The sequence below is a fragment of the Lagopus leucura genome, unplaced genomic scaffold (genome assembly GCF_019238085.1).
Source record: "Lagopus leucura isolate 7727_CA_CO unplaced genomic scaffold, USGS_WTPT01 Super-Scaffold_100035, whole genome shotgun sequence".
Lineage (NCBI taxonomy): Eukaryota > Metazoa > Chordata > Aves > Galliformes > Phasianidae > Lagopus > Lagopus leucura.
Genome location: NW_024962284.1, coordinates 5,255,920 through 5,278,963, shown reverse-complemented (window position 1 = coordinate 5,278,963; position 23,044 = coordinate 5,255,920). Strand labels below are relative to the sequence as shown.

The following is a 23,044-nucleotide window of genomic DNA, read 5'->3' as shown; positions in this document are numbered from 1 at the left end:
GCTCGGGGTCTTCAGGAATTGTTTCTTACTGCGTAGAATGCCTTACGTTGAACTGAAGACACTGAGTAGAAGAGTTTCTAAGTGTTTGATGGCATTAATCCTCCCTTTCCCAGAAGGAGATACAAATGACTCTTTTTTCCCATGACAGACAGAAATCTGGTTTCGACGGAAAAATTTCTCTACCATAAAGTAATAAAATAATGACTGAAGGTATCAGATGCTCTCAGTCACTGCAGTGTTCTGATGTATTTAGCAAGTAATAGTGATTGTTCTTTAAAAGCCTACCGAACTGCAGGACTGACTTAGTTCAAGGAGTTTCTGAAAGGACACAGAAAGAGCCTGAACTGCGCACAAAGAACAGCGAATAATTAAACAAGCGCGTATTTGTACGCCTGATCTCAAGGTTAGAAATATGCACACGGGAACACGGGACGCTGAGATCCATCAAAGGAAAAGGCAGAGCGGACTCCCAGCATCGCATCGCACCACACCGACATGCTCCGCAGGAAAGGAAATGGGCTCTGCACTGCTGCAGGTTGAAGACAAACGACCAGAAATCACAGCAAGCCGACTTCAGGCACACCGCAACGAACGCCTTTCATTACTCGCTGTCCCTGCAGCGGGCATGATACAATTAAGTCTCCAAATGCTTTCTTAGGAAAGTAAATATTAGTTATGCAATTAATGCAATTAAACATTGTGTGTTTAAGTCTAATTGTATCCATATTTTGAAACTGTATAAAGCATAAAACACTTCATAGGAGACGCTCTACCTGCAAGACTTGGCATGAGCTATGTCACACCAGCAACCCTGAGCCTCCGGTAACTCTCCAGCTTCAGAGCACTGTGCAAAACCTGGTTCCTTCTGTAGGGCCTTGGCTCAGGGCCATTTTATAGCACTTCATCCCATGACTGCGTAGCACAGCAATGTAAAAATCGCTAGAGGATGCGCAGAGACCAGTTTTCTCTTTATTCTTCCTCCACTCACATGCAGTGTGCACATGCTGTCTGCAGTGCAACATAACATTTTAGGCAAAATATAAAAATGGTTTTAATAGGCAGCCTTGAAAAGTGTTATCATAAAATAACCTTGTTGGGCTACCTACTTCATTCTAGCAACTACTTCCTGCATGGATGCTTGTAAGCACTATACCTCGCATTTGAACCAGACCTGCACAACGTTGGCACGTGTGGTGTGCAGCCCTTCTTGCTTTGCTCTAATTAAGGAAAGGAAATGGGCTGTCCTAAGGCACAATCGAATCTCAAGAAAGTTGTCATCTGCGCCAAGTTGTGCATTTGACAACGTCCACAAGAATTCCACTGAGTTGAATTTGCCCTCAGAGACAAATATGTCGCTTTTCCCTACACGTGTACATGCATAAAAGCAGAGGTGACTATGAGTTGCACAGCAAATCCTAAACATCTGGGCAAGCTCTAGGTACAACCCTCAGAGCCCACGGGGCTGGGATTGCTGCTGTTGGTGCTTGAAGCTGGCAGTACTTTTCCACTGTGAGCCTGCTGACAATTCCTGTCACATAACACAGAGTGAAGCAAAGAACTCAAGAGTGTCCCGCATCCTAATGTTTTTTCCCAATTTTCTTTATTTTTATGCTGCTTTCTCTTTGTTAAGGTGATTTGGATCCACAGCTATAGGGATGCCACAAACGGCATCACAAGAAAATGTTCCTTTCTTATTTTTTTAGAGGTTAAAAGAGTGCAAACATGACTTTGCTTTGCAAGGTTGTTTTCCCCAAGTGCAAAATCTAACTGCTGATGCCATCGCTGCCGGGAGCTGGGGGGTTAAGAAGGTCTTTGACAATGCAGTGGAAAACTCCACTTGCTGCAAGACGTATTTTTGAGTCTTGAATCAATACTGATGTGTTCTACTGCCCTCCCCGTAAAACATAATGGAGCACAGCTAAGGAAGATTGTGGAGAGTGAGCAGACAGGAATAGTGACAGGAATACGTTGCAGAATAGAACTTGGAGGCTATTGGTGCACTGCTTGATTTGCATGCAGAGGAAAAGCATAAAAAGACAAGACAGCCAACAGACACACTCTCTGTGTCTGTAACATTACGCAGCCAACAAGTGAGTCCACCGGCAGGACTGGCTTTGTACCAACAGCCAGCTGTTGCTGCCGGCTGCCCTGTGTGCACAGGAGGAGCCCATCGCCCCGGGTGCTGCTGGAGGCGACCCCTGGCGTGCTGTGCGCCCACACTGTGGAGGCCCAGCTGCAGGCCATGCTGCCGCTGGGCACCACTGGCCTGAGATTGGCGAGCGGCACAGCACAGGAAGCTCGGCCTGCCTCTGCTCCTGCTACACGTGGGGAAAGCAAAGCACAGGGCAAGGAACAGCCAGCAGATCTGATCGACATCCCTACAAGAAGGTTGGGACATTTTAATGCCAAGCTGCTCTTGTCTGAGTGCCACATCAGAGGCAGTGACAGCAAGAGTCTATTTTGTTTTGCAAAGAGTAAAGAAACCTGTCACCAATTCTCAACCATTTGTCTTTCTGCTTTGGAAAAAACACAGAACCCAAAAACGCTCCCTTGCTTTGCTATGCATCAGCTCTCAAAATGAAAACAGCACCCATACCCAGCTAAAGAACGCAGACATACACAGCGGAGAAAGGGATTGCCTCGTCACCACTGACATGAGAGCCGCTAATCAGAACAAACGCTGCTGCGAAACGGCACCGCTCAGGGCATTTTTAAAGCATTACAAAAGCAAGGACTTCACACAGCAGGTCCTTTCAGCTTTTCCATACTGTCAGCTAGAAGTACCTTGAATGCCACTTCAGGTAATAACGACATCTTATTCATTAACATGCCAGGCATTTACTTTAATACCTCCAGCACGGTTCTAGCATATAAGAAACGTGACCAGGCTTTTGTCACTAGGAAAAAAACTCTGAGATATCTCAAGTTAGGACCGTAGTCTCTGAAAAGCTGCCTTACAGCAAATAGATCCTTCTTGACTACAGAACCTATGAGGCTAGTTACTGAAATACCTGCAAAATGGGGATACGCCTTCAACTTACCAGCAAAGACTTTAAAATATTCTCATGCATTTCAACACCTCCTATTTTGCAAGTGCCAGGAGCTCAGAGTTTTCCCCCTGAAAAGGACCAGCATCTTTCTGCCTTCATTAATACAACACACAGATCATTTTATCTAGCCTATACAAAAGACATGTTTATGACTTCTGGTGTCTGAAAATGAAGGTTAGGGTAAATCACATTCCTAGCAATGAAAATAGCAATTCAAAAATTTAAATTCTGCATGTAGATTCTGCTATTAAAATATATATAAAGATACATGCATGCAGGTTTAACTGGTAAACTGCTCCCATGATTTTGAAGCACTTATGCAGGAGGAGGATGACAGGTTACTAAGCAGACACGTAGTTGTGTGAAAACAGTGCATACAGGACTACTCACAGAGTTACAAAGTGAAATGATTTTGGCTTAAGGAAAGACAAGAAGTGGCTGGAAAGAAAACATTAAAATAATAACTATTAATGGAAGGGATACTTAAGAAAAACAAGAGCAAAGAAAGAATGGGATGAGTCAGGTTGTTCCAATTGAATACTGCAGATCTGTGTCAAGTTCTTTGCAGTGGTTGTTCGTACCTGAGAAGCCTTTACATGTTTTAATACCCAACTTTATCTTGGCCAGTGACATTTGAATGTTAAATAGAAAGTGGTAAGTGATAGAAAATGGAGCTGCCATATGTGGTTGCTCTGACAAAAAAAAAAGATGGAAAGGTTGTTTTTTTTCCTTTTCCAGCAAACACATACATCCTTCCTTACTCTTCTGAGAAGGAATTACGAATTTCTTAATGTGGGAGTCAGCCCATCTGCCAAACAATGAAGTTTCCCGGACTCCCTATAGCACACGTAACAGTTAAAGCATTCACTCCTTTTATAAGCACGATTTCATTTTCTGATTGGGATTTTCTTAACATCTAATCAACGTACACAGCTTCGCTAAACACAGTGCTTGACACCAGCACACGACTGCGTGCTGGAAGAGGCAGAACCTCATGGAGGACTGTGTCAGCCTTGTGGTTCTGGCATGAACCCAGAGCCAGGTGACCTTGTTTTCTGTTAAAAGTAAGAGGCTGTGTGTCCATTAAATGGAGCAGATCCATTGCAGTAGGGTAACCCAGCTGTGCACATGGCACTGAGACTACTCCTTCCTGGTAAGTTCCTGAGACGTCAATATAGTGGAAATTTGTATGGTTAAGATCCTTGTCTTAATTATCCAAATGCATAAATGTACTTCAAGCTCAACTGGATTCAATTTCAAATTTGGATGAATGATCAAACCTGGTGAATGTGTCAGTTATTCTGTACGGGTTTTTAGACTGTTTTCTCTGGGTCTTACTTCAAATATTTCTTTTGGTTTGGGTGAAGCGAATATTCCTGCTTTCTGGACAAAACCTGTCATTCACTTTGTGGAGGAGGGACGTGCTGCAGAAGGGGGTGAAAGAAAGCTGCTGGACGCAAAGCGCAGGGATTCAGCCATTAGCCAAAAGCAAAGCCGGAGCACACAGAATTGTTTTGCAGCTCCAGAGTGGTTTATGCAATTGCCTTCACGTTACCAGAAGATGCAATAACTGACTTTTTCCCAATTTGCATTTTATTTGCAGATGAGATTGTCCTTTATGCCTTGCTATTTCTGATTAGACTCCGTTAGACTTCTTCTATTTTTGACGATATTAAACTTCACTGGATTCATCCCAGCTATCTATAAAATCATAGAAGGAGAAAATAGCTGAGCTAGACACACTGTCGTGCTGCCATAGAAACAGGAAACGATTTCTGGCTTTCTCACGCCTCTGATTTTGTACACAAAATCCCCAAACTTTGAGAATATTTCTTAGCAATGTGCTGTCAACGTTGTGGAAGAAAACTTCATTTAAGTCTGGACTGGCAGAGACTGGCTGTACCCCCACCTTAGGTTAGACAGCACAACATGACAGCGGGAGATAACAAGATAGGGATTCGTGGAAAAAAAAAATAGATTTTAAAAACAAAAGGTGAAGGCACGCACAGTAGGGACACTACAGAAATGAAAGGTGCCGTGAAAGAATTGAGATGCATGCTTTCCAAAGCGTTGCATTTGGAGGCTGGGCAGAAACAACAGAAGTCTTGCATCACATGCCTTTCCAGAGCGCACGTCTCTGAGCTACTGACGTTCCTATGGCATTGAGCTGCCAGGTTAAAGGGAAAGATCACACCTGAGAAGTGCATAGCCACAGACGTGATGCGGCCTCTCTGTTATGCCTCTCTCTGCAGCAGTACATGCGACAGCATCCCTAGAAAGCATGCAAGAACGTGCTGCTATCACAGTTTATAGCCAACTGGATTGTTTCTTAAGTCTAAAATGACAAACTTTAATTATTAGAATCGCATTCCTGTTCATTTGTGAGCAGTTCAGCATGGAACCTGAATTTTTTAAAGATGAAGCTTTTTCATCGTCTCCATGTAACAAATATTCTGCTAGAAAGCATTTTCCCATGTAGGATTAAGAGATCTCATCACATAAACTGAATGCATAAATCTGAAAAAGATACTTTAACGGACACATCTGAATTTACTCTGTAGATAGCCTGTTTTTCCTCTGAGAAATGACCTCCTCCTGCCTTTATTGTATTTCCTACTAAACTTTCACTTGAAGAAGCTTGTTTCTAAGAAAATAGGTTGGACTCAGAATAGTTCTATGATCCTTAGCTTGAGGACTTCGAGAGAATTTTTCCACTTGTCATTAATGGAAGAGAGATGTCGCACTTTAGGATGACTGAAGAAAGAGTGCTTCATCATCTCCATCTGTCTGTGCAATATATAAACCTCAGGCCCTGCTTACTTTTTGCAATGGCAATATTGCCCATGGTACAGTGTGCACGTGTCGGTTCATGGATGCTACTTTCTTCCACCTCTTCTTGCTGTTCACCAGTGTCTCTCACATCTCACTGCTGTAGGTTGTTCTGTGTTCCAAAAGGCCTCACTCCAAAAATGTTTCTCCCATCAGTCTGAGTGAACTCTGCACTCAGTTTTGCTTTTGCTGCCTCCATCTTTGCTGTGTCTTTTTCAAAAGTTCTGTTCATCTGTTTATGCCTCCTATGGCCACTCAAATAAGGTCAGTTTCTGAAGAAATAATGAGCTACCAGACATCAACAAGCAACTGTGGCAACACGGAGATCTTTATGCCTCAAATAAACATGGCCAGATGTGAATGAGTTTTTCAACTCGTTGATTATTGTTTTTCCAAACCACGGCAATATAAGACCTTTATAGTCCCCAGACTATTAAAACGTTTTAAATCTAAGCACCACACTGTATTTTGCTCCAGTTTGGCTTGGAGATTTCAATCTGAATGTTTAAAATACAGTGAAATTAAACCAACAGAAAAGGCAGCATAGTAATAAGTATCACACAAGGTGAACTATCACTGCTACGTAACATCTTGCACGTTTTATGCTTGCCAAATATGAAACCATTGGTCCAAATCACTCAGACAGTCCAGTGACTGAACATGCAACTTTTCCTCTGCTCAGGCCAACCCCGAAACAACTCGCTGCCATGCTGCGGTGCACTGAGCTGCAAGGTTAAGTTAATGATGCGCTGCGCAGCACCTCCCTGCAGAAGCTGGGATGGACACGGCCTGCGTGCATCTTCCTGGACACCAGGATTCCCCAGGGCCTCACCCACCTTTGCCAGACCTCGCAGAGCACCTCAGAGGCCAGGCCTCCCTTCCGGCCTACAGCCTTCCCCTGCGCTCCCGCTGTTCTGCAGCCACGGTGGCCCAGCAGCCTCCAGCCCCCAGCACACAGCAGCTCTCAGCACTGCCTCGTTCCACGGACCCGCTCCTGCTGCAGAATTCTTCTCATGAATGAAGACAGCGTAGGCAGCTATTCATAATGAAAACTGTGCGTGGCTATAAATGAATAGGCTGCAGAGGTTGTGATGATTTCACCACAGAATTAAGGTAGAGTTTCAAATTTAGACGAGACACGCTCACACAAAGTCTTTTGAGAACACTCCCAAAGTGCCTCCTTAAGGGAAAACATGAGCCACACTACACAACATCACAACTTCTAGTCTTACAGAAGTGTATCTCTACTTGGAAAGGGATGCTGAGGGATTTAAGAAGCACTTCCAAGCATCTCAAAACTTAAATAAACTCATCTGTCAAGAGAGAAGCACACCATAATTCTTCAGCAAAAAAAATCTCTTGCTGGATATCACAGATCCAGCGATATGTCAAATACAACCACATTTCACTCATCTCACTTCATCATAATGGCAAGCCACCAAGAATACATTTCTAACTGAGACAGTTCATCAGCCTATGCCTTGTTCCAATTCTTCATGCTCTAGCTACTAGTAATTCTATATCCTTTTAGTTTTGGAGTTGTTCACGATGACTCGTTATGAATGAGACAGTCAGGCTCGTACAGATGTAATTACTTCTTGGCCGGAAGTTTGATTTCCCTGGATGCAGCTGTTATTGCATTGAAAATCACGTTACTAGGGCTCCAGTGCACAGCGGGCACAGGACCGTCCCTGTTACAACGGCAGCAACGGGGCTGGCTCTGATGGCAGCCTGCTGAGCCACATGCTACCCAAGGAATGACCACAATGCTGTGGTCACAGATCTGCCCATACTACGAGCTAGTAGCAGCAGCCACGACTTGAGCTATTTCTGCCAACAACTCCCAGCCCCAGAAAAGCCTTCACAATAAAGCTGGCTTCAGAACACAATTTTACATTGCATTAGGGTGACAGTTACTCCGGCTTCTGTTTTAATCAGTTGCTCTATTTGAACTGCTCATACTACCCACTTTACCATATGGAGAGAGACTGTACCATCACAAATCATGCTGGAGTCACTGCTGGTATGAGGAAAGGCAGGAGTGTCATCTGCTAACTGAACAGTTACGCACAAATGGAATTATCTGCACCTTTGCTTTGAAGTACATCAGCTGACATTAACAGCATCACCACGCAGACTGAGAGGATTTATCTGTAATACAGAAGTTTAAGTGACTTTTTGGTAAAGAAAATAATTGAAAATTGAAGAAATATTGAACTTTGTGAATAAAAATCACATCTTTGTAGAGCCTCACACTATTATCAGGTCGCTTCTGTAGCAGTATTGCTACCAGTGTATTCTGTATTCTCTATAATGACTCGATATACCAGACATTCTGCAAGGGCTGTACTATGCACAGCTATATTAACTATTCACTGCTATTCACAACTACTAAAGGAAAGAAAATCTTTTGCAGAAGTTTATTATACTATCAAAATCTTTCTGGTGTCCAAAGCAGCAGGGTGTCGGAACAGGGTTGTGAGCTGCCCTGCACGTATCCATCACACACCAGCTCTGTGCACGCAGAGCCATCAAGTCCCCAAGCGCCCTGAGGTCACCAGGTTGCGCTCACAGCATAGCAAGGAGTTGCCTGGGCGACCAACTTCATTTTCTCTTTAATCAAAATAACGTCCCGGCCTTTCATATACCCAACCTGTACTCACCAGAAAACATGACAGCTGCTTTGCTTTTCTCTTACAATAAGCACTAACGACACTTAAATTTTCACCATTAGAAGAGACTTACAGGCAGTGCACCCATACACACATCATGAGGCGCTCTATGGGTCAAAAGAAGCTACAGATGCACATATAAATGTGTACAGCAAGAACACACCTGAGCCTTCCTTTCCTAAAAGTACAGGAGAAGATAAACGCAGTGTTAACCAATTAGGAGAAAATACCTAACAAGCGTGCCACAAAAGTGAGCGTTATACAGAATTTAAGGTGTAGCAATCAATAATCAGCTTCTTTGTTGCTCTGTAACCTCTGCTGACTCTCAGTCGCTGTAAGTGAAATGCCACACGTATGAGTTGCAAGTCATTAGGCGATGGTGTTTATAAGCGATTCGTAGAATCAAATGTTAATGATATGCAGGGAGTCGATGATTAAAAGACTATGAGATGAGCTTTTCTTATCGCTTCGGAGGAAACAAAAAATACAATTTAAACTATGCCCACTACAGCTGGTTAAACGCTGTTCAGAACAAGTCTGTATTTGGCCTTTAAGCATGCCAGTTAAACCCAAATACGAGTTGTGTGTTGAGCATCTCAGTCTCTGTGCTGGGCAGTCTAAGGACTTGACTAATGAAGCGAGTCACTAATTTATTCCTGGTGTTTATTTTTATAAACTGCACCCTGACACTGTATAATCAACGAATATACAGATTACTACAATTAAGAAACACATAAGAAAGTTGGGCTAAACAGGTTATCACACTAAAGAAGAACGGAGGGAAAGCTTACCCTTGTGCTGGGCTCGCTGAGAAGACTCCAAGAGCTGAGATCTCCAGAAGAGCCCCTTCCGCACTGGCAGCCAGCCCTTACATGGGGTCTGGAGAGGCGCAGCGCGGCTCCACGCCGTCTGGTGACACAGCTGCACCACCTGTACTGCGCTCCAGAGCTCAGCACTCAATGAATCGTCCCTCAGCTGTCAGTCAGGTTCAGGCTGGGACTCAGCAGCTCCCATACAGACCCCGACATCAGCATTTACTGACAGAGCATCGGGTGGCAGAACAGAAAACTGTTTCAGCGTTCTTCATGGGGCAGGAAAGAAGTAATCTCAGTAACACTCCTAGAGTAGGCAGCACAAGAGGGAACTGATTTTGAATATACTCTACAAATATTTTTTACTACATACCTTAGGAAAGGAAAAATGCCAGCTTGTTGGTGGAATGTGCGCTTGCGTTTTACCCGCAGCAGCAGCTTAGGAAGAAACAGATTATTCCTAGAGAGCGATAGGTAACTCAATTCTCTCATTCTCCAGACAGATAGGTACAAACATCAACTTCATAAATAATTTTTAAAAATACTTCTGAAGTAGTTCCATATAATCTTAAAAGGCTTCCACAAATGCTGTATTTGTTTTATAGGGAAACACAAACATGTCTATTTGAAATCTTCATTCTAAACATACACATCCATTTATTATAAATGGAATGCAAATTTATTTAATTTGCTCCTAATTCCAGCACAGAGAAATTAAGTCATGGAAAACCCATTTCAGATTTAAGTAAATTATTTGCACTATTTTTTCCTACACTGAATTCAGTAGAAAAGGAAACCTACGTACATGTTTTCTTTTCCGAAACGTACCTCATTCATGCATTCTACTTTAAGTACTTTGCAGGTGTTTAAAAAAAAAAAAAAAAAAAGCTGAAAACCTGGAAATGGAACAGATTTTTCTTGGCCAAAAACAGCCCCTCTTCCAAGGCAGCCAGGAACTACAGAAGCTATCGCCACTGGTGCCGCAAAATAGAGACAAAGTGATTTCTGACCAAGCTGCGCTCATCCCACACCCTTCCCATCTTATGAAGCTGATTAACTCACTCTTCGCCATATATTTTTTTTAAATGAATCTCCTTCAGAGACTCTTCTGTCTCCCCTCCCTTTTCTTGAGGAGCAGAACCTGTTGATTGCTTTCTTTCTCTGGCTTATACTTACACGTTCCACGCAAAACGGCAAAGCTTGAGCCAAAAGAACATGGGTTGTGGTATTCAAGGATGCTCACTGTGTAGCTTGCTGCTCTGCCTTTACATAGAGAGCAAAGCACTGCCATTCAGATCTCATCAGGAAGAAAGAAGAATTAAATGTAGGTGTTCCAAGTACCGGGACAAACTATTTTGCTGGCCACATGGATGTCTGGCTAATTTACATATTGTATGTGAAGACTTGTGTCAGATCAGACCCTAGCTAATGCAGTAGGCAGAGGAATTACTAAATTCAGGAAGTTTAACTGATTTAGTTGCATCTGCTAGCTACCAGAGGTCTCCTCACCCTTGTGAAAATGCAGTCAGCTCTGGGGGTGTTGAAGGTTAGTTGTATTTTACGCACTCAGTAATGTTACTCCTAGCTATTTAGGTATGCAAGCACTTCAAGAACCTCCAGTCCATGATGCAGGCTGAAATTACGGGAATGAGGTTCGTAGCAAATAGTTTCTGCCACACAAAACATGCAACGTTTGAGAAGTCAGAAGAGAGACTCAGCAACACACATTCTTTACAAAGCTGGGGTCTTTCAGCTGCCTGCCATCTGATGGAACCGATTAGACATTATTGGTAACATAAATGTAGTCACAAATTGTTACTTATTAAAGCTGCTTTCACCGTGGAAGCTGTCTCTTAAGTATGCAACCATTTACACAGCCTTGGTCTGCTTTCCTTAGTTTTACACTGGGATATCTATCAGTGAGACAACACAACGTCAAGGCTGTGCGAGTCACGAAATGTAGAACATCAGACAGTAAACTGAGATCTTCAGCACTGAAAAGCACAGTGGGAAGAGGGAGTTACTTTGTTGTACCTCAGAAGACACTGAAAAGCTCCATTTCTGACTTCAGTGGTTCTCCATTTAACAGCATCTAAGCAATCATCCAATGACCTAAATATTGAGGCTTCATGACCACAAAGAGAACTGTAAATCATAATTAAGTAAAAAAAATTAAGTAAAAAAAAAAAGTGAGCAGAAAAGCAGTAAAACAAGAAGCAAACTAGATTTTCAAACAGAAGAAATTCCCTACTCATCTGTGCCTTGGCACTGAATACCCAACTCCTGCTCCTTGAACAGCAAATTCACTGCGGAATCGGAAGACAGAACAAACAAATTGTTGTTCAAATTGCAGCAGAAGAATTCTGGAAGAAAATAAGGACTGAAAGACTAGGATGACAGGAGGAAAATGTAGAATCTGGGAGAGCGTGACCCCATCAGTTCAAACATATTTCAGATCCGAGCTCCTTTTCATTTCCCATCACCTTTCGCTAGGATACCAGCTGCCTGACTTCTGAAGCAGTTTGCTCCACTGCCCAGCTTAGCTGTATTAGCTATTTCAATACTGAAAAGCAAATTTGGAAATATTCTGTTTTATTTTCTGATACAGAAGAACAGCCCTCATCTATCTGTAGTCAGAGAAACGATACCAAGGATTTCTAAAGACTGAAACGGAAAGGACTGATGAGATAATTCGTAGGGGATGAAAAGGATACTGATCTATAAATTGTTTGGACTAACTGGTTCTATCCATCTGAATTACAAAGCAATAGGCCCCTTTCCCTGCTAAGCTTCACTTTCAAGTGCTTACTGAAGCATTTTCAGGTAATCTCCAAATAAATGGGGAACAGCTGCTTAAATGGAAAAGCAAGAGAATAAGGTCCGCACACAGTCAAGAGGAAGAGGAAAACCATAGGACCATAAGTACTCACTGAAACACTACAGAAAGCGGAAAGGAAACAGGAGAGACGTGAGATAAGAGGGAATGGCTTCCTAGACTTTAGTTCCAAATTACAATCAAGAAAAACGCTTGTCATCTTCCATCATGCCGAGTGACTTATTGGTTTAGAAGAACTACAAAAAGTAGTTGGACGCAGGCATTACCAACCAAACAGAAGGGCTGCTCAGAAAGGGATGCTTCTATTTCATTACGTTGACTCACAACAGCAGAGGTGGTGTTGGTGGTACGGCAACAGAATTTGAACATTCCCACCAACATCCCAATACCACACGTCACCGTGTGACAGATGGCAGCAGAGGGGAAATGGTGTCTGAGTGTCACAGGTTGCCCAGAAAGCTGTGCACGCTCCAACCTTGGAGATGTTCAAGGCTGCTGGACACGGCTCTGAGGACCTGACCAACCTGCAGATGTGTTGCTACTGTTTACTGCAGAAGGGCCACTAAGAGTCCCTTCCAACACACCTGATTCTATCCTAGTAACATGAGATATGATAAGGTACGATATGATAACGACGGTGACGAGTCACAGAGCATGAAGGACTGAATGACCACGAAAAAACAGGCAGCTGTAAAAACAGCAAGGGCACTGACAGCACAGTGTGGCTCAGACCACACCATACCAAAGACAACTCAGCCTGGCCAAAATGCACAACTGACAGCTGCTTCCATGCCCACCAACCCACTCTTGCCCATACCTCCCAGGTGAATCCAATTTTAATTCTTGTAATTAGCTACGTAATTCATGGTATAGAGTGGGGTGAGCTGATCAAGAGCTGTGTTTATTTTCTTCGGTGGACCATCCTGACAAACTCTTACTTACATGACAATGCTCACTGAGCCAACATTTTGAAGGATATTACCTTGTGGGGAATTTCATGCATATCTTATTTACAAGTCTTACCCTCAGTATCCCCACATTCTGATGTCATGGCTTGGCTATTTTGCAATTGCCAGATATGCAAATTTGGATATCATCTGTACCATCTGCACTTGCTGTATTTTATCTTTCACACTGCCAAAAGCCAATGGTTTGCAGCTGAAAAGTAAAAATTTGCTTCTGCCTGAAACACAGCTGAGAGAAAGGCAGTGGTGCTCTTGTTTATACACATAAGATAAGGAAAGTACTTCTCATCTGACAGCACGTTGTACACTGACAGCATTACACCCGAGGGAGAATGCATTCTTCATGCATTCTGCGAGTACTTTAAAGTCAGAATTTCAGACACGCAACTTTATAATACAAACATATACAAAGGGAAGCTGATTTAGTGCTTGTATGGCACTACTCATGCTCTCAATGATGCTCTCCATTGGGCAACTGTAACACTAGTTGTCTCCTGCAGGACAGGTTTTTCGCTTGCTGGATAAGAAACTGGGTAGAGGATGATGAAATTGAGTGATAGGAAGCAAAACAAACAAAAGAGAGTGACAAAGAGCTGGAACAGGAACTGAGGAAATGACAGAAAAAGATAGCAAAGCACTACACTTACAGAGGATATAGCTCCCATCACACGGTATTGTGGTGGGGGTACAACAATATGTTCACATCTATTAGCCTGAGCAATAATTAACAGTGAGCATTTGAGAAAATTACTCAGTACCGCTGCATCCTTCCCTGCTTAGTGCTGGCAGCTTGTTCCAGCACACTGCGTAGTTTCATGTAACCGAACTCAGATCTGAAACTAAAGACCTCTCTCTGGGAAGGAACTTTCTACCCACTGAATCTGCAAGCAGAAGTCTCTACTTTCCTCTTAAGTAGAAGAAAAATTCCCAGTTATACTTCTGTTCTTATCTGCGGTGTCAAAACCAAAAGGCTTTCTGCAAAACTGGATGTAGACAGACTTACACACTTTTTGTGCCCTCAATCAGAAGAGAGCTAGAAACGCTACTTAATGAGATACAACTGGCCGCAGGAGTCTTGGCTTCATGGCCCAGCTGTGACAGAGAAGAAAAGCCATTTAACTCCAGGTACATCTGGGAGAACAGCCTGGCCCACACCATCCTCCCAGACTCTTGCAGGTGACAGGAGTGGAGGCACAAGAGCTCTCCAGATGCTCAAGATCTGGGTAGGAACTACTGCTGCTTTGCTGCAGCCTCTGTAAGGAGAGGCCGAGATGCCGTGCTCTCCCTTACTTTTTTTGTTGGCTACTGAGGCAGCAGTGCTGAGCACCGCCTGCACTCGGCTACTTGCTTTTCTCTCTGGTTTCGACTGAAGGCACAGCTCTGCCTGACCTGGCACCAGTGATAAGAGAGCATCGAGCCCAGAGATCTGCCCTCCACCACCCATACAAATGTAGCTGCTCTCCAGATTGCCCACAGCAGCACACAATTACCCCAGTGCTCTTAAAGCCCTCACGAGGTTTGGCAAGAACTGTTCCCCTCCTCCCTCTATTTGAAATGCAATCGACAGACCAACTTTGTATTGATACTTGGGCAGCGTTACCAATAAGAACCACAAAGGGCTACAAATACAGAATCAGGAGGAAAACTGAAGAGTGAACAGGCAGAATTTGCCAACTTTTGACACTTCAGGCCCCTGGGAGTTGGCACAGCAGCATTATGCACTTCATAATTACTGTGAAACGCACACAGAAAGCTTTTGAGGCTTTGCTTATTAGGACCTATTGGAGCACCTCTTTGCCATCAGTACCACACCACATTATATACCCAATATGTAACTCATGATTATGCAAAAGAAGATTATTTATGACTTTTAGACAATTGCTGATTAGTAAGATGGCTGTGTTATGCATAATAATAGACCAAATGTTTCTCCTGCACAGTCATTATCCAAAACGTGTACAATTCTTATCTAAATTCCAAGAGTGTTAATTCATAATGCAGAAATTAACACCAGAAGTTAATGGCAACTGAAAAAAGAAAGTCTTTCTTTGCAACTTCACTGATACTTTAAAACTGAATTAAAAAGGACATAATGACAAAATATGATAAAAAGTGTCTGAAAAGCCAAAAATCCAACAGTGTCTATAAAGTGAAGGAAGTGCTGCTTAAGGGAACACCTGCACAACTGGAAAGCACAAATAGCAGTATTTACTCCTCCTGGCGTTGCTAAATGGAGAACTAGCAAACAGCAGAGATGAGAAGGGACTCGAAGAAATCTGCAGGATGTTGCAGAAGTGTTTGCAGGCATGTTTGTGAAAGGGCACGTCCAGTCCCACGGCAAACAGCAGCACTGCATTCCTTCAGCTTTGTTATCTGAACATCCTTCCAAAACAAAATACTTGAACATTTCAGGAGAACAACGCCATAAAGAACGCCACCACTGTCATCTCGATCGCCCACCTGCACAACCGCAGTCCAACACATTCTCACACACTACTCCTGTGCACAGCCGACACCTCTGTCTCACAGCTAAAATACATTCAAGCAATGGAAAATCCAGCTGATTTCCTGCAAAGGGCTGTCACACTGTTAGAGCTTTTCCCAGCCATTTACCGAGATTTTCCTTGTCACAAACTCCCATTGCTTCCATGCCATGAGAGGTTCCAGAAGTTTGGATAGATTAGAGAACCATCGGCTTTCAGAAATCTTCTCACTGTGATCACCTCCTAATTTTATTTTTTATTTTTATTTTTTTAATAAACTGAGTAGCTTAAATCTTAAGCTGCTTAAGAGTTCCTAAGCCTCTTACGATAAGAAACGTTTTCTAAAAACTGAACTCTTCTGGCAGTTTTCTTTTTTTTTTAAACCAACCTCCAAATTTCCGCATACTTCCATAAGCACAAATAACAAAACCAGGCACGGCATTTCCCTGGCTGCTTCCCTCACATGTTTTGCGGAGGCGACAGGACTACTCGGTCCTTACAGCCCTGCAGTAATTACTCTGCTTCTCCACGGACTCAATTTGACTCAGCTAATGAGGGACCCCTCACACTGGGTTCTCCTCTTCACTCACTTACAAAACTCACTCGTTTGGGCCTGGATGATTAGTACAAGCATTGGGCCAAGCACAGATAAATATGCAGGAACGAACCCCAGCTCTGCTCCCCTCAGAGACCACCAGCCAACGGCAGGGTGTCAGAGAGCTTTGTCCCCACAAGAGCTTTATCTCCTTTTCTGATGAGTGCCATAGAACCCAAAGTTAGCATCCTGGGGAGCTACTTAGCTGCTTCACTTGATAAAGCAACGATGGTTGTACTGCCCTCAGGGTCACAACAGAGACAGCAGAGTGTTTCAGATAGGTATTTTAAATACTTACTCCTTTCAGAAGCTTTTGTTGCTGGATCAGGGAATTCCTCAGGCAGAATGCCCCTTATATTAAAGCGTTGTTTGCTCTTACTGTAACAGTGCACTAACAGGACGCTAAAACACTGAATTAAAAAGGACACAATTTGGTCAAGCACTGGACAAACATGCTTGCTGAATGAAGGCACAAATTCCATGGGATGATCCTTCTGCTGCAGCGGTTCGTGAACCAAAGCACAGAAAGCATCAAAAGATGTGAAAGACAGAAAAGCATTGTTTGCATAGCCAAAAAAAGATGAAAAACTCACCTTTCCAATTATTTTTAGATTTGTTTTTTTCAAGGAGTGAACAATTGCACGAGACAGAGCATTCTGTTAGCCAGCACTGAGCACAAGGCTCCTGAGCCACAGCATCCCCCCTTACTTACACATTCAAGGGCTGCCAGGCAGGCCACTGCGCTTTTGCCTTGATGACTGTCAAAACCTCATCACTCTGTGAAGAGAGACAGAAGAAAGAAGCGATTAGGACAGTTCTGCAGTGACTTACAGCAAGAAGCAAGAGGCACTAAATGACACCATGCCTTCAAATTCTGACCATGAGAAACACGCTTGGTCCTTCCTGTTATCTGGCACTGCATGCCCCCAGCTGCCCAGCTTCACTGAGAGCCCTATGAACGCGGTCACCAGCGTGGCATGCAAAGGCAAGCAAACCTTGGCACAGCCTCCTCCCTTCTGCAGCAGCAGAAGTCAGCCCAAAGCAGCAGCTCACAGACATGTTATTATTTGTGCACGTCTCCCCAGTAAGAGGCGACAGCCTTGGCAACCCAATGCATCTGTGAGAACGTATGATGCACTGTTCAATATCCTCCTGTTTTAAGAGCCTGTGGCGGATGCACTGCAATCTCCTCCACGTAAAACCATGGCTAGCACTTGCCCTTTGCTCTCCATTTACTTGCGTAAAATTACAGGGTGAAATACAGCACCCACCAATTTGCAACGGTGTGGCAAAGCATGGTACAAACAACATTTCTGTAAGCCTGTAGCAGTTTCTGCATCAGCAGTTTTAAACTTGATATTGACATAATAAACACAGGACAAAGTCAGGAAACTATTAACAAGGCTCTGATGCCCAGAAGACATCTATCACACATTTTTAGAAGCATTTTCCCCATCTCCCCTAGGAATTCATCTCTGTAATTCGCCTAGAGGAACACAGAGTTCACAACTCACACAATTTTCACTGTCTTTTAAAAATATTTCCCAATTACACTAAGAAATCCAACTCATGCATTACCAGTAATTGGCATTTCCAACAGAGCTGGCTTTCCAGCTTAGTGATAATCGCGCCATTTCCTGCTTGATAGCAGTAGTTCTGATAGTCCAGGCTAGCTCCAATCCATGCACTATTCTATTTAAAAATAGACAGTTTCCACTGGTTGTTTCCACCTCACTCTGTATTTTCCGACTTTCCCTTCCTACCAGGCGAACTTATTGCAGCACCGAAGGCCCTCTCTGCAACACAAGGTTTCCAGTCTCAAGACTGCACACGATCTCTTGCTCACCCCAGTGAGCAGATAAGCCACCTTGTGAAAATCTTTCTTATAAATACTTCTAATTTTTCCTGTTTCAACACCTTAAGACTTCTCAGCCAAGCATGTCTTTAATTATTATTCTTGAGAAGCCATTTATATTGAAAATACTGTATATTACACTTTCCAAAGAAAGCCTGTTACGAGTAGAAATGTTTATGCTTATTAAAATCATACACTGCATATCTAAGAGAAGACAATAATCATGTCAGGAACATCCAAAGCTCTTGCGTTTGAAATCCCTCGAACACCTGCTATTCACATCTGAACTACAAACATACCCAGAGCGGATGTCCACAATTAATGGTTCAGTAGTAAGTCTGGAGGGAAGGAGAGAGGGGGAGCAGAGCATGCGAGCTCAGATCTCCCCTGCTTCTGAGGGGGCAGAATTAATGACCACTCTCTGAACAGCAGCAAAGCTCAAAGGATGCAGCAGCCAGTGTTCAGATGGGCCTGGGAACAGAGCCACGTGTTTGCTACCAAGTGTAACACAAGGCTAGGCTGCAACTTGTATCACTGTCATCCCAGACACATCTTCTAATCATGGAGCTGTCTCTACAATGCGCATTTCTAACATTTCTTACTTTCCAGTCTTTAAAAACCTAACAGCTACACTGTAATTGATACCAGCGTAAGGTTACTTTCATATGCCTTGAAGCCAGTTACACCCAAGCAGCTGTGTCACACACAGAGGTTCCCTGGAGCAAGAGTTTCTACAAAGACGATGTCACACCACGTTTTGTCTCCAGTGTTTGTACAGTTTGAACATTCAGGGTTTCTACCTATCCTAAAATACAAATCGCTGTAAGTATTTAGCAAAAGAGAGAGACTTTCTGATCAACTACAAATATACATATGCTGTATTGCATTTGTACCCATTCTTCTTCCTCTTCATACTCCCAACGTTACGCTCTGATATTTGAAGTAAACAAATGCTCAAAGTCAAAACATGTCATAAGAAGTAGGATCTGCGTTTTACGTTCCAAGTTGCTTTGACACCATATATGCATTTGGCAGGGAAGCCGTCACTCCCGAGTAATGAAACGGTCAGGTTTTGAACCAGAAAACCACAGCATTTGCACAGCGATGGAGTGTGAGAAGGTAACAACACCAGCCGCCAGAGGAAAGGGCACCAGCACTCGTGTAGCTCTCAAAATCAGGAAAGTAAAGCCTGATACACATCCCTTCCAACAACAAGAAGAAAAGAATAAGAGGAAAGCTGTCAAGCACACGTTATGCCTCTGTGCATGAGGAAGTTGCCAAGGAACACATCTGGAACTAGCTGTCAGTTGTTAGATATATACGGGAGGAATACTGCTAGCCTCTTCCCAATTTAGAAGGCCTTCCTCCTGGACTACAAATCACAGAACAGCTGACACTCCGCTGCTGCACTTTTGCCAGGTGTGCTGTGAGCCTGTTGGTGCAACCTTACACGGAAACTCTGCCACAGGGCAGCAAGGGCAGGCAACCCACACTGCTCTGCCAGGCAGCTCCAGCACCCAACAGCAGCCTTGGGACAGCCTGCATGGTGTCCTCTGCCTGCTCTGAGCGCTCCCGCTGCCTGTGCTGCACCTCTGCTCTCCTCTAAGCAGAAAGTCACGACGCAGCAATGAAATCAGCTGTCCCTTTGGCAAGTGTAGTTAGACATCATCGCTTACAAAACGTTGTGTGAAGTCTTTGTAGACCCTCCTGGAGTCTCTTTGTCAAATTTCAGTCATTATTTCAATGATTTTTAGTAATTTTATTTTCCAGTTGTATCAGAACAACTCCTTCCCTACATGCTTAGCACTTGCGCAGAGGTCCAGTGGAGCCAAAGCAGTCTCTAGATTGACTTCAGTGGATTCTGGATTATAACCTAAGCTAAAACATGCAAAAAACAGCTAACAGTTATCCTTTCCAAATCCCTTTTCTACATTTGGGCTTCAATCAGGGAGTGGGTGGGTGACTCAACAGCTGTTCTCTATGACAGCATGTTGTCCAAAAAGTTCCAACACCATGATTTCAAAGAGCTGATACCGTCATTCTAACGCTGGCACCTTACTGACTTTCTGAAGGTGGTATAAACTAATGACTGACTTCATATCCACGTGTTCCTGCAATGCCCAATAGAAGTGGCACGCAGAATAAAGTCATTACATGGTGCCAAAAAGAATCCCATGGCACGAAAGCACTGCCAAGCTGTGTATTTTACAAAAGATTAAAAAGATTTAATCTGCAAGAACAGAAAGTGGGACACTGCTCAAAAAAGCAGCACTGAAGATAAAGCTCGATTTGAAGCCTTGGTGAACCAAAGGAATTCAAACACCTTGTCGAGAGGATAACATGCATTAAAAAATAATGAAAGCTTTCAGGAAAAATTTTAAGCACCATCTGAATGGCTTTGGAATAAAAGAGAGATTAGGAGGACCTGGAGAGCCATGAGACTATTTCATGCGCTCCTGCTGCTTTTTGGTAACTGATGCGATTAGTGCCTTTCTTTTTGTGCTGGGAGTTATTTTTAATGACTAATTTTTATTACTGGTTTTATTTCATGCACGCTGAATAACATTACCAGATGTTACTGTGCAGACCACTTCACACTTTGTAATAATGATTTGATTCAGTTCAGCTATGCAAAATAAGGTGTATTATCTGACATCAAAATCAGAGCCAGATTCAACGAACTATGAGAACGAAACCCATCTGCTTTCAGCCCGAGCTTCATTTCCACTCACTTCACACTGCCACTGCTTGGCACTCATTTGATTGTTCTGGAACTGAGAATATTTAACCCCCATCCTCATAACATCTCAATGCCTTTCTATCCACAGCAGATTTATCGTCATAGGAACTTCAGAAAGTAGGAAAAGTAACATTATCTGCAATTCACAGGTGATGAATAGAACGCCTTTTAGAAACAAACCAACACCCCTGAATTTCAAGATAGCATCTCAACTGCAGGAGCACCTTTACGTCCAGACATAATTTGGTTTTGGAAAAGGAGGAGATAAAGCAAGAAGGAGAAGGCATAATGCGCAGCACGTCTTTTGTGGGGAACTGGGGAGTCAAATGCTATGAGAACAGCAATGATAAAGCTCTTGGGAGGTACGGCTGGAGAACTCCTGACAGCAGAACAAATCCTCCACGAAGAGCATCAAATGGAACTCACCCCACCAAATGGAACTCATCCGCCCTGTTCCGGCACAGACGTATCACTGAGGATATCCTCAGTTGACTTGAGGATATCCTCATTGACCTCATTGCAGCCTATCATGACCTCACTGCAGCCTATCAATACCTGAAGGGAACCTACACCCAGGAGGGGAGTAAACTGTTCAGAAGGGCTGATAACAGCAGGACTAGGGGAAATGGTTTTAAGTTGAAGGAGGGAAGATTTAGGTTGGATGTTAGGGGGAAGTTCTTTACTAGGAGAGTGGTTAGGCCCTGGAACAGGCTGCCCAGGGAGGTTGTGGATGCCCCGTCCTTGGACGTGTTTAAGACCAGGTTGGACAGGGTCCTGGGCAACCTGATCTGAATGTGTATGTTTGGTGGCCCTGCTAGGCAGGGGGGTTGGAACTACATGATCCTTGGGGTCCCTTCCAACCCGGGTGATTCTGTGATTCTGTGATTCTGTGATATGAAAAGCCCCAAGGCTTCTCTTAAGCTCATAAAAACAGCCTTCAGCTAGCACAAGTCCTCAAAAGCTGAAATGCCACCTTGTTTTCCTACACGCACAGTAAGGCGAGGTGCCTTCCTACAGGCTGTGCTGGAAGGAGGTACTTCAGAGGAGATGCAGCTAGCAGATTATGGGCTTCACAGGCAACAACTGAAATGCGGCATGTTTTCCCTTTGCTGGATAAGATCTGTATAGATCTTGTCCTAATTCAGTTTTACAGCTATACTGGAATAAAAAAAGGAACATCCGTGCAGGCACAGCATTAAAACTTGTGAAAGTGTGTGTTTGTTTGGTTATTTTTTAAGAAAAGGAAGTAGTTTGTTCTGTGATAATATTTCTGAGATGAAACCAGCGACACACTGATATATTTGAGCTGGAGTTCATTACCGTGTAAACGTCCTGAACAGGCAGATTTGCTTTATCGTAACCGTGCCGTGACCTGCAATGCACCCTAAACAGACGTGTTTCATAACTACATAAGCAGCCACTGTTTGAGTCTGCGCAGCTTTCAGAGGACTTCTCGTTTACGTTGAGCATGTCAGGAGCTCCCTGTGGCCAGCAGCATGGTCACTGCATCACCTGTAAGGCTCCTGTGCTGAGCTGCCACTGCACTGTGCAACACCTCTGACTCTTTGGGGCTGCAAACAAAGAGGCTGCTGACGTTGCCCAAGCCTCAGTGCTGAGATGCCATTCTTTTTCACCTGCAGCAGCTGGTTTTCTTTTCCACTTCAGAGAAGAACTTTCTGAAAATCTCAACTTGGACGGGGCTTTTGGGCAACCTGGTCGAGCGGAAGGTGTCCCTGATTGTGGCACAGGGGTTGGGACTGGATGGCCTGTAAAGTTCCTTCCAATCCAGACCATTCTGTGATTGTAGTCATACATTCCTTCATCAGAAAGAAGAAAAAAAAAACTTAAACATGGTAAGACACGTTAACATGAAAAGACTTGCTACTGTCGCTTGATGACAAGCAAATTTTGGGTAGTTCTATGACATGCTTAGATTCAGGGAGATTATGCTTAAACCCATCAGCACTTATGTTGGTTTTCACTGCTGTTTGAAGCAACCCAATTGCAGGCAGTGAATTTACACGGGAATTGTGTGCTTTTTTCTTCTGAATTCTCTAGGTTTGTAGCGATTTTGTGTGTCCTCCAGCTGCCAAAGGCAGCTGAGAAAACCTCACATAATGTCAGATATATAATAAACACAACCCAACTGAATTCAACATTCCATCGTAGGACCTACCAAAACGCCATCGTAGGACCTACCAAAACGC

At 43.5% G+C, this 23,044-nt stretch overlaps 1 protein-coding gene across 2 annotated transcripts in view; it reads right to left on the bottom strand.

Moving 5' to 3' along the window:
• The window catches only part of SPON1 (spondin 1), a 357,910-nt gene that overhangs the window by 11,280 nt on the left and 323,586 nt on the right, over positions 1-23,044 (bottom strand). For both annotated transcript variants that reach the window (XM_042882758.1, XM_042882756.1), the window contains one exon: positions 16,955-17,019. In XM_042882758.1, coding sequence (XP_042738692.1) covers positions 16,955-17,019 — 65 coding nt within the window. The remainder of the gene's footprint in view (positions 1-16,954; positions 17,020-23,044) is intronic.